General features: G+C 34.9%; 1 protein-coding gene across 2 annotated transcripts in view; it reads left to right on the top strand.

Moving 5' to 3' along the window:
* The window catches only part of ADGRA1 (adhesion G protein-coupled receptor A1), a 248280-nt gene that overhangs the window by 106932 nt on the left and 117893 nt on the right, over positions 1 to 23455 (top strand). For both annotated transcript variants that reach the window (XM_065746714.1, XM_065746715.1), the window contains 2 exons: positions 400 to 563; positions 15069 to 15282. In XM_065746714.1, coding sequence (XP_065602786.1) covers positions 400 to 563; positions 15069 to 15282 — 378 coding nt within the window. The remainder of the gene's footprint in view (positions 1 to 399; positions 564 to 15068; positions 15283 to 23455) is intronic.

Here is a 23455-nt window from a genome sequence, read left to right as displayed (position 1 = left end):
ATTTTTCTGGAATTATATCAATTCTTGGCTCTTCACATTAGATGTATCTCTCTGAGATTTAGAAGTGCATGTTGGGTGTTTCCATGATTGATTTTTTACTTAAATGAATTTTAGTAAGTAAATGTATGTTGCAGTGTGGCTTTTTATAGTACCACCTTCTCACACATAAGTCAGTAGTCAGAAATACTGTTCTCAAATCCAAAATTTTGGCATAATGTTTTGGAAGACATTAGCAGTGAGGCAACGTTTATTATTTCTCTCAAGGTATGTTTATAACTACTTACACCTCTATGTAGGATTGTCTTTAGGATTTGATAATCTGCATTTAAAAGGTGTTGAAGAATGTTTGTTTATGAGGATTGCGTGCACACTAACTGTGCTCTTCCTTTGCTCTTCTAGGCACTTCAACACTGATTCACTCATTTGTGACTGTAATCTGAAGTGGGTCTTACAATGGGCTAGAAATGCTTCAGTCCGAATTGCAGAGGAAACGGTTTGTGCTTACCCCAGTGCTTTACAAGGACTGTCATTTCGTAACCTGAAGGAAAACCAGCTGATATGTGGTGAGCTGTACTGTCATTTAACATCACAAATTTGAGTGAAATAGAAAGAAAAATGTTTTTTAAAAAGTAGTATCACCCCCAAAAGTATTAATGAATGGCTTTCTTATAACAACAAGAAATTCAGGTATAATGCACAGAAAATACAAGTGAGGTTAAAATAGAGTGGAAAAAATGCAATTTGCTTATTTCATCTACAGCTATATGCAAAATGAGAAAACACCACTGTCCTGTCTATATATTAGGTAATATGTAATTGTGACTTAAAGCATTAATGGTAGCCCTACCCTGTATATTGCATTAAGCTGAGGTTTCTTCAGGGGATTTAGAGAATGTTGCTTTTACGTTGTATCTCTGACATAAATGTCAGATTTTGTTGTTTTTCATTTTCTAAAGCTGTTCTGTATACTCAGCACTGCTTTCTGTGGATGAATAGTTTTTTTTTTTTTTTTTTTTTACAGTGAGCATTAGTTAGGCAAATTCTTTAGATAAAAATCTATAAGTGAATTACTTTCTGAGATATTCCAGTTGCAAACATGACATATATGGTGTGAAGAAGAAAACAAAAGAATATGAACAAGTGAAGAGAATTCAATGTTGAACATTGTATAGCATAGGACTGTAAACATTGTGAATTTAAAAGTTTCACTTCACAGAGAATGTCCTTGTCTATGATTGTGCTGATGGGTTCCATAATCAGAAGTATTATTTGACACACATTTCATTTATCACAATCTTTGGATCTTTGACTTTCTAGAATGACAGAAAGTTGCTGGGGTGGTGACTTTGCTAACGCCTTGTGGAAATGAAATAAAATCACACTAGAGGAATGATGTGTGTTACTAACACTTTTCTAGCAGAATGGAGATCAGATTCAACTGGAGTCATAAGAAAAAAAATGTTAACTATGGCCAACAGAGATGTTTACAAGTTGTGAGAGATGTAAAAAACTGTGGACACAGGTCATTCAGTGGCTGAATTGTTAAGGAAGCACAAATACACAGCTAGAAAGAAATAAGGAATGTGCTTTTATGAGTGAAATGAAGAGAAGTTTCCAGTAGCCTGAATTAGTGATCATTTGAAAGTCTGCAATTCCTCCCAAATATCAAGCTACCGCATTATAGAGACCCAGCATGAGTATCTTCATAGAGATCCATTTCCCAGCAGGAACAGCGCTGCTCCTGAAAACACTGGAACGATCAGAAGAACCAATTAAGGGCTGCTAATTGGTATTTCCAGGTTGCCAATGAATATGAGCCTAAAAATTTTACAGATGAAGTATAACAGCAGTTTCTCAGAATGTCATATTTAATTCCTAATAGGACTCCCTAGCACACCTCTGATGCAGAATTCATAATACTCATCTAGCTCTTACTGCTATTTATTATGTCCAGAACACTTGACAGGGTTTGTAATGACTGCCAATAACTTGACACCACTTTTAATATCCGCAGAGAGCTTCCTGTTGATTATATGTACCGAGTGTTCCACCAGCTTTGTAGTACCTGCCAAGTGCTTCATGGTGCTCATAGTATCTGTTAAGCAGCTCACGGTGCCCACAACAGTAAGCAATTTCATAGTCAGTAGATTAATTTGAACTTAGCTGTAATAGAAGCCTCTCTAGCACTAAAATAATGACTATTGGGAATGTTTACTGAGTATTATGTATTGAAAAATGCATATGGCAAATCAGATGAACCATATCATAAAGAATACATTAAGAAGTGGATTGTAGACTGAAAAGTGCCCATGAATATCTTCCATACTGATGGACATTTATCCTTAAAGTTACTGATCTTCCATCTATATACTAGAAGAGCTCATGAGTTAATGTTGTCAAAAGACAAGTGAAAAAAAATAAGAAGGGAAAAGGCAAAAACGTTCATGGGGAAGAACGAATCAAAAAGTCAAAATATTTGAGAGGGAATGAAGGAACAACTAGACAGTAAGAATTTCTGAATAACTACAGGGGATAGTTTGCTGTGAGCTTTTTACATTTATTTTGCATTTCTATGAGAGATGAAATCATCTTTCAGATTTCTTCCAGGCAGATCTTTCTCATACTTCTGATAGCTGAAGGTAAGCAAAGAAGACACCCATTCAGCAGTTAGGAAAGTGCTTTTGGGATTTTTGTACAAGTTAATCTAAGTAATGACACAGTTTGGAATTCACAAGATTCCACTTCCGTATTTCGTTAGCAGCATGCAAGAACTATTTAACAAAAGCCTCAAACTCTCAGAAATATACTATAAGGCAATTTTTGACAGGGTTGGAAATAAAGCTTGAAAGTTGTTTGATAGTTGATAATTTTTTGCTCTTGTACTTAAAGATGAGGGTCTGAAGTGATTTCACAGTGGTATGGACACAATATCATTCTGAAGAAATGATTGTGAAATTGACTTCATGTTATGCCTTGTTACTGTTTCTCTATGACTCCAAATAAAACATAAAATCAATTTAGAGGAGGAAAATTACATTTTCATGAATTCAGAGCACTGCATTAATGTATTCTACCTGAGATATGAGAGTATTCTGTGATTTTTCTCTTATGCTCATTGTCATCAGAGTTTGATTCTGTAGGCCATGTTTTTTGCTCAGTGAAGACATGTATGATTTTCTGTCTTATTGGGATAGCTCTTAAAGAGAGTTTAGCTATTTACACAGATGAGTGAAATACAGGACTTTATTTTCTGTCTCAGTCCCACATTGATACTATATTGAGCTAACAGTTTCAAGTAGTAAAAGATCATTTGTTCTGCAAATACAACTGTCAAGTAACTAATACAGAACATGGATGTTTGGAAAAGTGCCAACTTCCTATCTCTGCCTTTGTTTAAAGCTTAGAAAATAGTTGACAAAACGTCAGTTCTTCTGGGACCAATAACTACTTCTCATGCAGGTCTTCTACAGATTAATGTACTGCTTTTTATATGTAGATTTCCTCTGCAAATGGGGTCATTCTATCACCTTCTTTAACTAAAACATTGCTTCAAAGGTAAAAAATAATTGTTTTTAAGAAATATACGGAATGCATTTTGATATATTAACATATTGGTATCCATTATTCTGTGCACCAAGTGAAAAAAAAGTGCATGTATTCAGTTCTTTTCTCAATATCAATAGCTTTTCAGGTTTATCCTAATCTTTGTCATCATATTGTTGTCTTGACTATTTACAAAGCAGATAAGTTAAAAGAACCAGTTCATAGATTTACAGAATGGTTTGGGTTGAGAAGAATAAAGACCATCTAGTTGCAATAACCCTACCACAAGCAGGAGCACCTCTCTCTAGACCAGGTTACCCAAAGGTCCACCTAACGTGGCCCTGAACACTTTAGAGGTGAGACATATATGGCCAACCTGTTCCAGGACATCACTACCCTTACAATATAGAATTGCTACCTAAATATTTCCTCTTTTAGTTTAAAACCATTGCCTATTTCTGCATTCCCTGATAAAAGTTTCTGCCCATCACTCTAGTATGTCCCCTGTAGGTACTGCAGAGAATTACCTCCCTTGATCTGCTGGCTACTCTTCTTTTGATGCAGCCCAAGATATTATTGACTAAATATGTACTGCCTTGTTAGTTCTCAGGAAGATTAAGTGTAGAGTTGTCAAGATTTTTTCAAAAGTCATGTTGCTCTACTTAACCAGATGGTTTGATATATATATATATATATATATGTATGCACATCACTGCATCACAGTGATGAAATGTTATTTAATTGCTTCAACAATAGATTGAAGGAACAAACTTAAAAGAAGTTCTACGGTACAGCGTGATTTTTTAGCTTATACTGCATACATCTCTGAAAAAGGAAAAAAATACAATCTCAAATGTTACATACATTCATCTTGAGATATACTCTTGGGGTAAATAAGGTAAAAACTGTACACGCATATACAGAGGAATGGCTAAGACTGCAACTAAGTCATTTTCCTTTCTTTTATTAACATGGATGAAACAACATTTGTCTAAATTCTCATCTACCTTCCTAGGGATAGGTTGGCATCCCTGGGCTCAGGAGCCTGTTTCACAGGTCATGAGTAACCAGAAACTGTTTATGAATTCTCATAATTTTCAGAGTGCTCCGTGTTCATGAAATGCAAATTGTAGAGCATTTCACCTAGCTTAGAGGGATTGGTACAGCGTGCTGCTTTGAAAGTATGCATTATGAAAAAATGTGTATTCTAACTATGGAGGAGTGCCCGTTGGTTGCAGTGCCAACAGAATCATAACTGTTTACACTAAACATACAATCAGAACCTGTTTGGGTTGCATAATAATCTACTTAAATTTTAATACTCAAGCAGGACTTTATGGTAAACAGGGAATGAGTACTCTGAATTCAGAATTGTTTTATCAACTTGAGATATTTATGATTCAGTTTCTAGCACGCCTAAGGGCTTTGTCTTCTGAGAGTAGTGTTAACAATGAAAAAGATAAAAATCCATAGTACTGAGAATAGAGGTGAGACAGAGTGGAAGATAGCTGCAGCTTCTGAATGTCCAAGAGTTTGAATTACTACTCTGTCTCTGAATGACGTGAAGTACCTTAGCTTGAAATGTTATGTCAGTCATTATGTCAATCATAAAATATGATAAAAATGTCCTTTTTTTTTTTTTTGCCATAGTAGATGCCCAGATTATGAGGGATACTTCTAAGGGAAGGATACAACTCAAAGAGATTGAATCACTTTGCTTGTGTTCTGTATCTCAATTCAAGAAGTATTTAATAGAAAATTCAAATAAGATGTTAAGTTTGTTGAGTTGGGGGAGGATATCGTTGTTAGGACGTTGTTTGTACCTTATATTTTGTATCTTTTTTCACTTCACTGAGACTTCATTCACTGAAGAAGCAGAGTCAGGTTAAAACATAAGCACTTGCTGCTTAGATGGGCTTTACCTATTTGCTTTGACACTGGCAGAAAGTAGGGGGAGGAAGTGCACATTTATATTATTTAAATACTCTTTAAATATGTGCTCTTCGAAATCTCTTGATCATTTTAAGATTTCTTACAATGAAATTTGTTATATCTAGTCTGTATTTTTCACACTTAAATTTCACCATAACATTAAGGCATATTTCTCTTGGGCTTGCAGCTCCCTAGTATTAGTCTTGACTAAAATACAACAAAAAGTCAGAAGATTCGAGACATTGTAGATCAATTACAGTAATGCCATTGGGGAAAAAATATTAAGGAACAAGGAACATTTTCCTTTAGATGCATACAGTATAAAGCACTTTTTTCCCTTAAAATACTGTGTGGCCTTAACTGCTTTCTCAGCAGTGGTGAGAAACAGTTGAATACCAATGTTTTACAGCCTATGAATGTTGAAATGCCCTTAGAATTTTACCTGATGTGCTTGCACATCATTTTCCCTTCATCCCTAACAAAGTCTGCTTCCTCTGTGTGATGGGAAGAATTTTGAAAGGGACATGTGCTTTTAGAATGCCAAAAATAGAAATTGGGAAATCTTATTTTTGAATGGGTACATTTTCAACATTTGAATTTAAGTCTGAAATCAACAGAATGCATTTAGCCTCATTCTACATTAGCTTTTATGAACAGACAGGAAAAAAATGTGGCTTTTTGAGATGGTGTCAAAAATGTATTATCTATATAGCCACAGGAGTCTTAACATAATTGTATGTAGATTGTTTTTAAAAGTTTTCTTTTCCACATAGATTATATTGAAATACCAAATACTGGCTCAGTGTTAACAGAGAATATTCATTCATTCATTCATTTATCTATTTATTTATTTATTTACTTATTTATGCAGCATTTGTTATTTACTTACACTTAAGGATAGGCTTGAGATTATTGGTTCAAACAATTCTTTCTTCATTTACACATCATTCTTACTACATTAACACAATGTAAATATTGAACTGTGGGTTTTATTCAGTCTATAGTAACTGACGAAACTAAAAATCTCAAGTACAAAGAATGATGGATTAATTATCCAGATTTAGATCCCAATCCTGCAGTTCCTTGGCAGCCTACAGATAGCCTGCCGCATTCATGCAAAGCATCATTCAAGAGTATGCAGGATCAAGACCTCAGCTCCAATTCTGCAGGGAGTGACTAATCATACGAACAGGTCTAATGATATTTAAGTAGGAATACATGCGTTAGTAATCTTTCGCAGGATTTGGTTTGCACAATATAGATAATGCTACAATTATGTTTAAATCCTCTTACAATTCTTTTTTACAGTGTTAGGATCTTCTTTAATAAGAAAATATGGAAAGTAATAATCTGTCTATAAATCAAATAATATGATAATAAATTTTGAATTTTTCAAAGGCTGATGTGATAGATTAATTTTCTGTCTGAGATAAGTGGACCATTTTATGTGTTGGAGTTTTCTATGGGTAACGATTTGATAGCATGTAACTAATAATGCTCTAACCTTTTGGCTCCAAACTGTAGATTTCTTGTTTAAATGTGAGATCACTTTCAAATTGTGGGGAGGGGAAAAAGAAAAAAGAGTACATTTAATATTAGACATTATTACCTAGTTTCTTTGATAATTTAGAACACTGCTGCAAAGATGGGTGTACAGCATGAATAACATTAAAAAATACTAAATAATAGAAGTATTACCAAAAGTAATTAATTAACAGAAATTTAAAGGATGAGATTTTATTGCCACAATATTTTTTGGCGTCTGTACTCACACATGAAAATGTAGTTCAGTAGAATCCTTCACCACTGAAATCTCGCTGATATAGATACTAGGAATGTACACAATATTTTTTCTTTCCCTTGCTTACTCTTAAATCATATCAGTGTTTATTAGTGTACAGTTGTATCTGGTTTTCTACATCGCTTTGTTGGCTTGTTCCAAAAAGTAAGCAACATATTGAATGGAAAATGTAACTAAAAGGTACTGAGGAGAATATTAGTGAAATAAGCCATTTTTCAGTCTTCTGGACTTACACCCCCAAAGACTTGACTAGCCATCTCCAAACCGTAGTTGCTCTTCAGCCAATAGTGGTAAGACAATTGTCCTTGGAGTAGAAGATACATTTTTAATCTTAATAAGGCAATGTATAGATTAAAACATAGGGTCAAATTTTACCATAGTATTTTCTAGATAAAAAGATACAACATTATCTGTCAAACCTATGTTAGTGTTGTCCATTTAACAGCGCTGATTATCATTAATCTCATTTCTTCTCATAGAAAGTTTCCATATAAAGCATCCATCCTTACATCCAGTGTTATAATAAAGGAGAATGCATTCTGGTGATATTTCATGTTTTTATAGCATTTATCATAATGTCACTTCTCTGATACTCGTATAAAGATGCCCATAGTAAGCTGTAGTTACTGGCAGTCACTTGTGCTGAGAGAAGTATGGAAAGGCAAACCTTCATACAATGACTGGCAAGTTCTTACTTTAACACAACTATTACTTGTTCTGCATGTTCTGTAATTTTTACATATCTTTGTTGTCTGGCATTTGTGAAAGATAGAGGAGTACTTACGCTGGCGGATGGACTGTGTACAATCAGGGACAATTACTTCTGCTCTTGTGACGTTTCTGCTGCTTCCTTGGTTTAAGTGTGTAGTAATGAATACTAGTATTGAGAACAGTGAGAGAAAGTGGCTAGTGGTGCTTAGTGTTTGAAAAGATTATTGCTACCACTGCAATTCCCAGAGAGATAAAGGTAATCAATGTATTTTGTAGACCTAGGTGCGTTATTGTTGGCCCCCAGTCAGCCATTTTTACTAACTACACAGTACAGTGAATGTACATAGCTTCCATCTTGCTTGCCATGAGGACAATTTGAATAATAAAAGTTAGCTAGCAATGGCTTCTGACTCGTGCTAGTGGAGGAATTTGTGTTGATGAATCTTTCAATACCGTAGTTGCCAATATGTCACAGTCATCAAGTTTTAGATAGTGGCACACATTCAAATGTTTCACCTTCTCCCCAGCATGCAAAGTAGAGGGCTTCTGGGATGAATTAAAAATAAGGAACTAAAAAATGGCAGCAGGTGTATTTGACAAGGAAAATATTAATGATGAAAAAACTCTTTGCCATTCTTGTAAGTTTCTGCTGGATATTCCTACAGAAGACGTGGGCTTCATTTTGCATACAAGCAAGTAATATTTTTGATTAATTGATTCATTGGACTGTAATTTTGAATTTCCTTGTGGAATTTTTTTCAAGTTGCTGTTGCCATTTTATGAATTGGTGTTACATTTGGCACTTTTTTGATATGCAGTTAAGTGAAACCTGCTACCTCTGTATTTCTACCTATGAAGTAAACCACTGCTATCATCAGCAAGTTATAGAATTTTTCCACTGCTCTCTCATTTGAAATGCATGTAATGAACACAATACAACACACATCATCCCAAGAGCTAGTGCCAAATTGATGATTTATTTTCATGAGGGCTGATGAACGTGGGGTAAAGTTGTGTCAAGAAGGATGTGTTATATGGCTAGGCTTGTCATCCACCTGCTGAATGCTGGCTGAAACCTTCATGTATTGCTATGCTATTGTAAGCACTGGATTTGAATCACACCTTTTCCAGATCAAACTTCCATAGGTTTTTTGCAGGTATAAGTTATTTTAATTCAGTAAGTCTATGAAGTTTTGAAATCCAAGTATTTTGTGAGATTGTCATCCGAAGCTGTTATTGTAGCACTTCCTGGCGTGACTTTAATCTTCTGTCAATATGGGGTGTATTTATGAGGTGAGCTAACCCAGATAATTTATGGACCAGCAGTAGTGAACTGCAACAGCCTGGACTCACTTTAGCAAACTGAGGATGAATGCTGGGACTGCAGCAACATCTGCATTCATAACAGTGCCCCAGTCCACTGACTGCTATGTCTGCTCAAAAGACATAGACTCTTTCTCTCTTTCTCATTGATGAATTAGTAGAATTTAACAGGAACAAACTGTAATATAAAATGTGTGAGTAAAAATAAAACAGTATTCTTGTGGGAAATCTTTCTCTTACGTTAGTAGCTATTTCTTTGTTTTGTTTCTTTCCTCAATTGTATTTTAGCATTTCAGTGTAGCACTTAGAATTAAATCCTATCTTTAAGTTGTAATACTGAGATGCTGCAAAAAAAACCATCTACTTTCTGTGGTGATTGGCAACCTTTCCCATGGCAGGGGGTTTGGAGCTTAGGGATCTTTAAGTTCCCTTCCATACTAAAGAATTCTGTGATTCTATCATTCCTGCCTGAAAAAAAATTGTATGTAGGTGGAAGGGATGGATAGAATGGTGTGGAATGTGCCGTGCACAGCCAGCTTAATGAAGTCGGTGGGAATAAGAAGCTATTGTACAAATGGGAGCTCTACTTGTTTTCTGCAGTTAGTGAGATATAAATATGGACCAAAACCTTCTCTTCCCAAGCCGAAGATTTATCTCACTTTGTTGTGTTTTAATACATCTTGGCATCTGTATTTTCTTCGTATTGTGTTAAAACTGAAACCAGGCAAAGCTTTTATTAAAACTGAAGCTTGGATACGGTTTTTTATTCATTCTTGACTTCCTTGGCATATGGGGTGTTATGTGGCATTCTGCACCAAATTCTGCAATATGGAAATCAGCATTTGTGTACTGGCACATCTTGGCAAAACTGGCCTTCAGAGCAATCAAAATAATTCTGTTGCTGTGTTGTTGTTTTTCTTCAGTTCTGTTCAATAAATACCAACAGATGTAATTTGCTTCGTCAGCAATTCAAAAATTTAAATAATGTTTATCAATTTATTTTTCTTCATTTTCATCTTTCCCTTTTATTAGGCACGTTCTTTCATTTTGTCCTCACTTCCAGCTTCTCCCCACTGTGCTTTCCATGCACATTTCTTTCCCACTGAGATTGTATACAAATATTAGAGCTCTAACTCTCACTTTTGTCAGCAGGATGCGCTGCACTCTGTAGGCATGCTCAATTCAAATAAAAAGCCCATTGGCAATACAACAAATCAAGTGATTAACAAGAAACAAAATGCCAACCTGTTTTGTTTTTTTTCTTCTCATTCCAAAAGCTTGCACTGCAGTGTAGCAAACTGATTTCCTACCGAGAGGCAGAAAGTCAATGGTATATCCTGGCATATGTGAATTGTGATACTGCATAGATGTGGAGGCAGCCTGGTGAGACTGTGGAATTTCCTTTTTCTTACTGTGTAAATGCTGCTGGAATGGACAGAGCCAGTTAGTGAAGGCCACAAAATGTATAGCAGAAAACTGTACTAGTCTGAATGCTCTAGTGTGGTAACCAGGATGTTGCTCTTAGGAGCTGTTTAGCATTACAGGCTATGTATATACAGGAGAAAATGAAACATACCTTGAGGTGGGATGTGGTTTCATTTTCGGTGCTTGTGTCTCCACTATCTTGTGTTGTTTGTTATGGTTAATGACCAGCCAATTTTCTGTAGCTTTGATGCAGTCCTATTGCATGAATCAGCTTTTGTGCTTCCATAATTTTGCTCATTCAAACAGGAAACAGTTTCCATTCATTATAGGTGCATTATTCGCATGTGATCATATAACATAACAAAAATACTGATTAGAGATGCATTGTACATCTCCGTTATATCTATAGAAACATTTGTCTTCCATATATACCACATATGCCGTACATACTCAGTGTTGTCAGTGTTTCCCCCACTTTTCAAACAGTGAACAGAAAAGGACAAAACTGTAAGGAAAATCAAACTATTTTTAAAATCTTAAAATGTGAATCGAAAGGAAAAAAGCAGAAAATATTTGAAGTGTGTGCATCATAATTTGTTGTATAAATTTGCTAAAGGAATACACATTGAAACATGTCCTCAGAGCTTTAGTATACCTTCTTGCATTTCTGTTTTAGTTAATGGTTATTAAAATAGTTTCTTTTTCAGCTTTCTATGCATACTGGAACACTGCAAGTATAAAAATGTGCACAGATGTAGTTTCTATGAGAAGTGCTCTTGAGCAATATTCAGATTTCGTGGTATCTGTGCAACCTGATTCCTCTTCCATATTCAGTATTCTAGTCTAGAGCTAATCTGATATGCAAGACTTGATAGCATAAAGAATAGGGTCTTCAGTCAACAAAAACCTTTTCTGCTGAGGAATGAGAGAGAGAGAAAAAGGTGTAATTACTGTAATGATGGGTTAGACCTTTAGATTCATGCTGCAATCAGTGATTCCTGTGGTGCTCTGCTGCAATCACGGTTCAGTGCTGACTGGAGAGATGATACAGGTGAGGACTGTAAAACACTTCAGCAGCCCTTGGTCCAAATGTCCATAGGAGATTCACACCTCTCATTTGCTGATGGTGCTGAATAGAGACTTGAGGAGGATCATATTGGTAGGAGAATCTTAGAAAAATGGATTAAATAAATAAAGCTCCTTAAATTAATCTTTTCCCTTAAAACAAACAAACAAAAAGTAAACTGCAAATTATTTTAAATCTTATTAGACAGTTCTCTCTATATTTATATGTACATATTATTCTCAGAGTTTACATATATTTGATCACCATTAATCGCCTAATCAAAGAGCAAATTTCTGTTGCTGGAGCTGTTATATGTCAAAAGTGCTGTCAAATCAAAGCCAAAATCATTCCAAATACTTTCAGAATCTCTGCCTTTTTTACTTCTTTATCCTCGGTGAAGCCTGAAAATTTTAGGCACAGCATTTGTTAATACTTTTATTTTTGTTATGAATTTAAAGGATTGTAGAATTATGGATTTAAGATAAATATGCATTTCCAGCAGATTCTAATGAAACTATACAATCGTTTTATAGCCATTCAGGGTAAAGAGTATTGGCCCTAATCCTGAAACTTGTATTTATGCAATTAATCCTTGTCTCTGTGAGCTGTCTCTGAAGTCAACTGGAACTTCAGTATGAGTAATAGTTGCAGAATCAGCCTCAGTCATTTAAGTAATGATTACCTCTTTAGAACAACTGGAGATTAACTCTGGCAATCATTTTTTGATAGATATGCTGATGTTTTGTAGAAGTACTCAAATGCACCATCCATAGAAATTGTACAAGTTTTACTTTGGAAGCGAACGAACTTATGAACCTTCAGCATTATTTGTCAGGATGTGTGAACCAAGTACATTCATTCTGAAAGGATTCAAGCTGTCAGAAAGATATTCTATCCTAGTGATTAGCCAAAGCATGTTACTTCAGTTTGCATCCTTATTGGAGCTTTGTATGATTTGTAAAGAAAGAGCAGAGGAGCATGGATATCTTTGGTATTAATAACTTTCTTTGATAAACTTCTATACTTCATAATGAAGATCGCAGTGTTTTTGAGACAGAGAGGTAGTCTCAGTCTTCAAGTAAAAATGTCTAATATAATTCACCAAGCCTGTAATTGTTATGAATGGAGTAGTAGTCTGGTTTACTTTCTCATTTAGGTAGAGGTCCAACATCGTATAAAAGGACTAAGTATGTTTCAAGGAAATTTTAGTAATGTATCCAGGCAGACACAAGCAGATGCATGCACATATAAGGAGTGATATCTGGCCTGCCCTTTATAGTCACAGTAGACTTAGAACATTTTAGTAGATAGCAGTTAGTCCCTTAATCCTCTGTGTGCTGCTGCCAGGCAGCAATATCATGAATTTACTCATGCACAAATCCTACGTATTATGCTGGCCAGCATTCCTGCCGTATAAAAAAAAAAAAGTGAAATGATCCCTCTCACTGTTTATTCAAAGTAGGTGATGAACATGCTATTTAACATTTAATTTATTGAGAGCCCAAAGCTATATTTATAAATGAAGCATCTCACAATTTAACTGTTCCAAAGGTAGTATCTCAGTGTTGTAAAAAGGTGTGTTAGGGTGGGATGCTGAGTAAAGGGAAGAACAAACAGTATCAGTTGTCTAGAATTTTTAACATTGCTAGAAACAGTGATTATGGCTTGCATTCTGGTTAAGTACATCTGTGAATATGTTATGGGATATGGTGGATTTTAAGCAGGAAGTTAAAAATAAGATTGTAAGCAGTGAAATGGAACAAAAAAAAAAGGTTAAAGTATTTGTTGGAAAAATAGATGGCTGAGATAGTCACTACTGGTGCAAATGTAGAAGGGTGACCTTTCAACTGACAGCCCTGTAGGTTGGATAGATATTAATGATGAGATATCTTTAAATGAAAGCGGAAGAAAAATAAGGGAGAAGAAGGCGTAGCTTAAAAATTCACTTTTCTCATCAAGTTAGAGGAGTTTCCAAGATGTAGAACTGTAGGCGGGTATTATGGCTGAGATTGCAGTAATAAAGATAAAAAGTCAGCCAGGCTCATTCAGTTCTTTTGGTATTGTAGTCTGAGGTGAAAAGGTTGTATTTTAGGAATTGTCATGCCAATTGTCTCCATGGTAGCATCTTCCACGATCATGTATGTGAGTGCTTAGCATTATTGTTGCCACTAGAATTTTTACATGAGGATAACAGGGTATCAGAGGGGATAATTTTCCTACTTAAGGAGTCAGGAAAAAAAAAGAAGATAAGATTTTCCTTTATTTCTTATCCCAAAAAATGTCTTCCATTCTTTATTTATCTAGAAATAAAAATAGAAATACCATTTAGAGGTTCAGTATTAAGGGATGCAGCCTTTAATTCCTACTAAGTCTGTGAAATTAATAGACTTGCAGCAGTCTCAGAAATGCATATGCCTTCCAAACTTACAATTCTATTTATCTTTTTTAATTGTCCTTACAAATTTGGGTATGTTATGACAGCAACTGTTTTTCACAAGACTCAGCTTAGAATAAGAATATGCAATATTCTGAGAGTATTTCTGGGGGAAAGATCGGAGAGAGAATGTTCAGGAAAAAACATGATGAAATGTACTGTATTATCAAATAGTAAAAAGAAAGATTTAGATAAATATTTAATCTCGAGTAAACATCTAGAGAATTAAGATGACTTGTGGAAGAGTCAGGAGGAAGAAGGGACAATGAAATAAGAAATAACGTTGGTTGAACTTGAGAGCAAAGTTTACTATCTGTTATTAGCCTTATCAGTATCCAAACCCCAGGCACATGAGATAGTTCTGGCTCTTTGCAGTGGCTGAATTTTTCAGTGGCAATTTCATCCTCTGATAGTGTCTTGTAAATGCTAATTGTACCTAAATCGGTAGGTGTATTTTTTTCTTTAATCAGGAAAATGATTTTTGTCTGTATAGCTCTGTAGTAGTTTCTGCTCTGAGCACAAAGTGAGAGTGGAAGATCTCAGGATATCCTTTCCAGTCTCAACCGTTCTGTAAACTATTCTGTGAAACCCATTTCTGTAGACAATCAAGTAATTGTGTAATCATTGGTCTCACATTAATGAAATATCTGATTCCTAGGATTGATATCATCATCAGAGTTAAGTGGAGATGATGTGGGCATATATTTCATGTTAGTACTTTAATGTTAAGATCCAGTAAGCTAGAAATGTATACAATTAGTCCACTTTATTCATAAGAGGAAAACATAATTTTGAGAGTATTTTCTTTTTATATTTGTTTGCTTTCTCTGCAGCTGGGCCTCTGGAGCTTCCTCTTTTTGAGCTGATCCCCTCACAAAGACAAGTGGTTTTTCATGGAGACCGCTTGCCCTTTCAGTGTACTGCCACCTATGTTGACAAAACTACCGAAGTACATTGGTACCATGCTGGTCGACTTATTGAAACAGATGAAGAGAGTGGCATATTTGTGGAGGACAGCATCATTCATGACTGTTGCTTAATTACGCGGTAAAGTATAAATATTTCTTGTAATATTCAGACTGTTTGACAACGTGAACAGATGTAAGGCTTGAAATAAGCCTTATTAAAATATGTTTTGTTTGAAGCTAATAAATTGTGTGCTTTTCTGTGATTGCACTAAAAGATAGGCTTTGGTTTGTGCTGCTTAGCAATTTAAAGATTTCTGAAGGTAGTTTTGAACACAGAGGTGTAGTCTTGTTCCAAAAGCTGCTTATTCAAATGTTTTTAAGTGGTTATTTTATTGGGTAGTTCCAGATATTTCTGGACATGGATTTACAACACAAATATCATGCTAAGTTCTTCTGTTTTATTAACAGGCACAAAATATCCAATGTGTGGCTTTTTTCCTCCTATGTTAAAGCAGAATAAACTAAAATAAATATTTTTGTTACAATAATGAAACTAAAGTTTTGAACTGTATTCCAGACTGTGACATTTTTCTTGGCAAAGAGTATTCCCTCGTAGGAGATCTTGAGGAGGTATTTTCAATTCTGCTGCTAGCTCACATTTACCATTTCTTGCCAACGATAATAATATTTGATTTTGCTCATGTTGAATTTTCTGACATTACACCTGTGTATAAATGTCATAGTCATACATGAAAATGTAAATGTGTTATGGAGCTAATTTTCTATCATCTGTGAATGGGTCTAGCTGAAATTATGACTTGTTTTTGCATGAAGATGGCTTAATTTCTTATGGTTGGAATATTAGTATGAATGTGATGACAGTAAAGGGCAATAAAACAATCCACATCCCTGAAACTGCAAAGAGGCTCCAAGCAGCACTACATCTTTCTCTTCTGTTATCTCTTTCTGTCTGGAGAGGCTGGAAAGATGGTAATTAGAATATTAAGCTACAAAAAGAATGTGTTTTCACTTTATGAACCAGACAACTTCACAGTATTGAAAGACTGGTTTTGAGAGTAGCTTACTTACCCGATAGACTGTAGTAACTTTTGTAATGTCTTCTTAATCCTATTTTGCAAATGCTTTTGCTGAATGTTTAACAGTACTTACGTCTCTGACAGCTGTAATGGCTGCTCTGGGGCTGTTACAGTTCACATTGTCTCTTTCTGAAAACATTAAACTTCGTAGTAAGTTAAGAACCCATAAAAAGGAGTGTTACAACCAAGGAAACGAACATGCTCTTAACTGAACATAGGGCAGCAGATGCTGGTGTCACGTATAATTTTGCATTATGGTGTATAGATAGATTTGCCATTGGTGTTTTATACTATTAAGTCTCAACTGTTATCCCACACACACAAAAAAAGATTTTGTGAAAGAAATCAATTTGAGTACAGACCGATCCCAAAGTGGATAGGTGATATCATGACAAGTTTGCTTTGTGGGCACGCAAACTGTACAGAAGACAAAATTAAGCACTTGCAGAAATTCAGAGAGAAAGTCAGAAATGCGTTGCCTATTTTCTGTGAAAAGAATCCAAATGACCTTAGAACTCTTAACAGTTTGTGGGAAAAGTATGTCTGATAGAGATCTGAAGCAAGTAGCAGTGGTTTGGAAGAATATTACGTTAACAGGAGGAGTCTGAAAATGGTATGTTGATGATGGTCCAGTTGCTAGGTTGGTTGCAAAACTGAAAGTTTAGATGTTTACCAAGTTGTGGTAAGATACTGGAGATTCACTCCATGTGACAATAAAAAAGTGTTAGAACAGATCAGAAAAATGCCATTTGAGTGCTTTGTGTTCTGTTGTCACGAGCATTTAGAGATATATGAGCAGCTGAAGGTCACGCTGAGATGAAATGAAGCAAAATAATGTAAATCAATATTTCTGTATTGTTTTTTGATTACTTGAAAATCTGTGGTCAACATTCTATCGCTTCAGGCACTGCAGGCAGCTAAGGATTAGTAACAGGTGCACCTTCACCAGAAAATTTCTTTTATTTCAGACAGGAAGATGATATTCAAAATTATTGCAGAATACTACGAACAACACAGGTTGACATTTGATTATTGTGGTTCAAGATATTGTCCTTGCAAATTAATTAAAGTTTGGCCTTTCCGCTGAAATGCTTTTAATTATATCAATAAAACAGAATGAAACTTTTACTGATCAGTTTGGGGAATGATGTAAAGTACAAATTGTGGGAAAACACACCAATACTATGAAAGACAAAAGCAACAACCATTATAACCTCTACCATTAAATGAACAGGCTCATGAGAATTGTGCTGTACCATGAAAATTCTATGGTTGCTTTGTGGAACTGCTTCTTCAAAGATGCAAGAGAAATAGTTATTTTCAACAGAAAAATGTCTTAGTATTTTTGGCTGATAGAATTAAAAATATATAGACAAGTTCTAAATATTTTATACTTCATAGCTCCACGTTTCTAATACTTTACAGTTTCACAACTGTAAAAAATAAAAATAAATAAAAGGATGAAGTCCTTGAAATTTTTTAGATTTCTTTCTTTATTTATTATTGTTGAGAACAGACCAGGAAGGTGCCTTGCACCAAGTTAGACATCTTGTATCCATTCTCTCTTTCTTGCAACTGTGTAAGGGCCTGTTTAGCCCTCTAATTAAGTTTTAAGTTCAATGTTAAGAAGAAAAATGTGAAATTCCCCTGAAGGGGAAAGCAATGCAGCTTTGCTTAGCTTTTAAGGGCCATTATGATTTTGATCCAATCCTTCAAACAGCTTCAGCTGTGTAGTTGAGGAGAAGCTACACTACAGCAGTAGTTTGGAGTGAACACTCCAAGAGGATTTATTTTTAATTACTTTTCCTATCAACACTGATGGTATAATTATATACTTTCTTGCAGCCCAGGCAGTAGTTTGTAAACCTGTGCATCAGCTGTGATTTTTAGAGCAATTCTGACTTATGTATGGAGTCTGATGTACTCTTTCTTCTAAGTCACTCACTCTCAATACTAGTGAAACCAACAATTTAAAATATTAAAATAACTACCTTTTATTGTTCATTGACCTATTTGTATTTTTGTGATTTGTGTAATTTGACCTATTCAAAATAGAGGATGCTGTAGGATGTGTTCCTTGTAGACTTCCACAAAGTTGTTTATTTTTTGTTTGTTTGTTTTTTACTCCATTAGCATGCTGGAGTGAAAATGGGTCCCAGTCCCTCTCCTTCCACTGTATAGATAAAAACAACCTAATTTTAATTGTCTATGTTATATTGTTTGAATGCCTCATGGCCACCACAGAGTAGTACTCTTGGAGATACAGTGTATGTTGGAGAAAGAACAGAGATAGTTCTTGAAGTTCTTTTGCTATAATCTGCTGTGTCTTGCCTCCTTTTTTTAGTTTTCAGATTTCTTTCAGCTCAGCAAATAAAGTAGGTCAGTATAATAGCCCCAGTATGCAATGGCTTAATCCCATTAAGTATTTTTTTTAAATATTAATCTATATTTGTAACATAATCATTGACAAGTAGTGTGCATTTAACAAACAATTTCATATTGCAGAATTAATGTACTTTTTTTTTTTCTGTGTAGTTTTCTTTTTTCTTTTTTTCTTGGTTGCTCCCAGTGGCACGTAATCAGGTAATCAAGACTTGTCATAAGTAGGTTAACACTTATAAATCATCTGCAAAGTATTTTGTTTAAAAAGCTTTTTATGCAATTCTGACTATTGGACTGATTGTTGTGGTGTTATTTTTGTCTAAGAACCTCTGCTAGTGTACAGATCACAAGAGTTATGCTAATGAAATAAATATCTGGATCTCACGTTGCAGTGAACAGACTACTTAAGGGCAAATGAAAGGTATATGGCAGGTGTAGCAGCAGTTCCCCAGAAGGCTGCAGTGGCATGCATCCTGCAGGCAAGTAGTGTGCTGTTAGAACGATATTAATAGCAGTAAACACACTTGAGCAGCCTCAAACCTATCACCAAGTGTTAAGCAACTGATTTATGTTATAATTTAGATAAGCCCAGGACAAGGAGTACACTTGTCAACGTAGCTTCGCAGGACTGTGTCTGCTGTTTGAAGGTTTCTCCAGCAAGAGAAAGCTTTGGGAGTCCTACAGATGTTGAAATCTCCTTTTTCTCTTCCCCACTTTATTTTCCTTGCTAGCTGGAGTGGCACATACTGACTCTAGAGCTGCGAACATATGAATATAAGTGCTCCTTTTTGCTAACCTTTCAGTGCAGTCAGAGAGCTGGTAGGTACCTATTGGGGTACCTGGTAGAGCTGCTTAGAAAACAGCAGATTCCTGACTGTTTCTGAAAATGTTACTGTATAGCCAGCTAGTGTTGTCGTTACTTTTTCTCCCAATTTAAGATTTTTATTTAAATTTTGTTCAGTGTAATTGGAGCAAAACAAAGGGAAAGTGATATGGTTTACTAATGCGTTAGTAAAATGTTTTGTATTTCAAAAGTAGATATTTCTTATATTTCTTTTTTTTTCTTTTTCACTGTCAATATATCATTATAATTAGCTTACTTCCATGCATATCTCTGAAGAGATATCTAGCTAAAATACTTATGCAAACAAATTAGCTGATAAGTAAGTTATGGTAAACTAATTATAGCACACTACGTTTATTGGGTAGCTACTGATGGCATTAAAATTTTTGCTTTGCTTTTCAATCAATCAGGAGAAAATCATTTATTTCCTGTGCATATGGCAAACTGATTACACTTGGAAATACTTGAATACCAGTTTTAATCTTTTTATCTCTTTTCATCTTACTGTTGCGTATACACAAAGTTTTCCTAAAGGCCATAAGGCTTCTAAAGCTGTTTCTTTCATGGGTAAATAAGTAATTTTGTCAGAGAGATCAGACTAGCAATTTAAGTTCAGTTAAAGTGCCTAGATTTACACATTCTCTCTTCGGTTTCTATGTTTTCACCTTGTATCCCCTGTGAAAGGCTGTATTCCAAGCAGCAGTGTTCTCTGGAGACCAACACATTTTTAAAATTCGCTGTTAGTATTAATAATTGAAGATAGAATGGGTAGGATGCAGGTTATGCAGGCCTTCTGCCTGAACTGTAAGAAAGCATTCCTCCTTATATGTCTAAAGGATGGTATCTGTGTTTTAGAAATTTATATTTTTCACCATGAACAGCAGTTGATTCTTATCCAGTCTTAAAGGAAATTCTCAGAAATTTTGGAACCTTTCATGTGGAAAACCACCCTAAAATGCTTTTTCCTAGCATGCAAGTGAAGGCTGGAATGTGCAGTATATGTCAGAGAGGTATTACTTTAGGACATGGTTGAGTAACTTTGCATAATGAGACCTACTTCTGATTGTCTAATTAGTTATGCATAGCTGTAGCAATTCAATGCTATGCCTCAAATAGAAATCTTTTGTCATAGTTTACTTGATTACATGTGTATGGCTGCTGTCAGTATTAAGGTTCCTCTCCTTCTAATGACCAATGCCACAGGCTTTTGATGAATATTACAGCAATTTTTTATGCAATTGTATCAGCTCTATATGTGAATTAATTTCTCAATACATTAATCATCACATTTGTAAAAGGAATCCTAACATGAACAAAATTTCCCACTTCAAGTGAAAATGTTTATCTTCTCTTGTCTTCCTTTCAAGTGCTTTTTGGCTTACAGAGGAAGCCACAATATTTTCCAAGCAAATTTTGAGACAAGCTTGCAAGTCATCCTTCTGTTCTTGTCAAGTAGCAATCTTCATCTTCTGTTTGCATGATTCCATCTCACGAATGCCTGACTTTGTTTATTTCTTGGTAGATCCTAAATTTCCTCAGAAGTATCAACTCACACTCTGAGGAGTGCCCTTAAGTATGGTTGCTAATGTAGGTGGAATGGGAATTCTTTTTAATCCTTACTTCATCCTTCGGAAAGCTGCACAGTAAATGCAAAATTCCATTTCATTTTGGCCTGACATTTGTTGGATGATGAAGAAAGGAAACTACATCCAAGGGTACTCTTCTTACTTAAATTTCTGTTGTGCTCTTATCAAGCTCTTTAAAATGAATCCTGCAGTGTTCTGAAGTGACAGGAGTGAAAATGTTGTCAAGTGACATTGCCTTTCGTCAAGACTTGTTGCAACCACCAAGAAAGATCAGGAATAACTTTCTACTGAGAGTAAGAAAACCTGAAACTTCTGAGTGTGCAAATGTAATAGTGCCAAGACTTACAATATGGAACCAAGCTACCAAAAGTTTTATGAAGAGGTTTAAAATATTGCACAGGCCTACCCTTCCCTTTTGGTCTGCAAGACTATGAAGTTGCCATAGTTACAGGTGGAGTATATGTTAAAGATATGAAGTTGAGTGCTGTTTTTGAGAATTAAAACATTTTTTTAATCGAGTCTACTAAATTCTCCAGGGGAATAAGATCAATTTATCATTTGTCATATCCAGATGGTAAGTAAATGAATAGTTTCACCATTGGGCTTGCTATCCAAACTATTCCTAGAGGAATATAAATGAATGCATCACTTACAGTGGCCATATGGCAGTTCAGAAGATAATTTCATGTTCTGGTCATTATACATCTTCTCCAATATTGCATAAACCTTTTCTGGCTTTTTTTGTTACAATGTCTGAAGTAAGAGCCACAGAAGATTAAGTGCGAGTTTGAGGATTTGCTTATCATTTTAGAGAGTCTGAACTAGAGTTCAAGTACAGTTTTTTTTTAGCAGATCAAAAAACTGATGTGTCAGTAAATATTTGCCTGTGGAACTGGGAAACATAATCTAATTAATTGTCAGGAGAGATAGTGAGCGATAAATTTGCATTGGAACATATTTCAAAAATTTAAGTAAATGAAAAATGTACTCCTTTTCTTCATGTTGATTTATATTCATATTGATTACCTGTGAAACTGATAGCATGTGCTAGTATTCCTTTAGTTTCTATCTCTAGCTCTGACCTAAAATCAACTTGGTTCCCAGTTTTATCAAATCTGTACTATTAACAGTGCTTACAGATATTTTATGAGGAAACATATCAGAAGTTGAGTACGTTGTTTATGTAAGCTCTAGAAACATACATATTGTTCCTCAGCTGTCTAAAAGGATGATGCAAGATTCTTGAGACATATGAAACAGAACATTTAATTTGAATATAGTTATCAACCATTTAATTTCACCAAATACTTTCAGTCTGACTGTGAAAAGATCTATTAAGAGGTAGGTAAGAAGCCTGCTGTCACTGGCCTTTCTCATCTGACGCTTTTTACAAGAACAATTGCTTCTGCTGATAAGAAAAAATTCAGTTACACTGTTTGAGAATAGCTAATAATGTGTTTTTGTGTTGTTGTTTTTTCTATGTCCTCTACAATAAACAACAACAACAAAAACCATACTGGAATTCTTTGTTAAAATTGGAAGTTCCAAGCTACTTGGGTCTCAGACCCATGGTGAAATGGAACAACGTGAGATTTTTAAAGTTACTGTTTAATGATAATGTGACAGAACTTCTGGAGAATTGTGGAAGATGTCTGAAGCAATTTAATTTAAATCAAAAGCTATTTACCACAGGTTGTTTGTTTTCTGGAGAGCAAGATAACAGTCCTGTAGCAAGTACTTGAGAAAATCATCCTTCATTATATGCATCTTTCAAAGGGAAAATTACATAAGCAGCTGTCTAATCACTTCCTACCTTGATTGTGATTTATTTACTTACATACCTGCAGTAATTTATATACAAGAAGATTTGAGCCTTTTTTGTAGCAAAACTGATAAGAGTGCATATGTAATATGAAAAGTTTTGAACTGTAAAAGGATGACATTTTTAGAGACATTTAAAAGACCAAAAAATTTAAATACATAATTTTTCTCTGTATGTATATTCAAATGTCAGGCTCTTTATGAAAGTACTGAAGGCCCCAAGAAGACATTTTTTTTTTAAAATACACAGTTTTGAAATAACTTTAACAACTTTCAAATTCTGTTCTTCTGTTTTTATAATGTCTCTCTCCCCCTTCTGACTGTACTCCATTTCTTCCCACGTAATTTCTAATCATCTAAACCACAAGGCACATTCAAAATTCAGTCATTTGTATAAAGCAAAGTAAGTATTTCAGATAATTATTACCTTTTTCCTCTCCCAGACGCTTTCAGAATTTGTACGTTCTTCATAACTGTAGTAAAATTTATTTCTAGATCAACAACAGACTTAAGATCTAATGTATTGCTTTATTAAATGTACTAGTTAGCATTATTGTTGTCTGGAGTTACAGTAATTGGGTA

This window comes from Cyrtonyx montezumae, unplaced genomic scaffold (genome assembly GCF_038088225.1).
Source record: "Cyrtonyx montezumae isolate F1298 unplaced genomic scaffold, pur_monq_1.0 scaffold_4, whole genome shotgun sequence".
NCBI lineage: Eukaryota > Metazoa > Chordata > Aves > Galliformes > Odontophoridae > Cyrtonyx > Cyrtonyx montezumae.
This window is presented reverse-complemented; position numbering and strand designations above follow the sequence as displayed.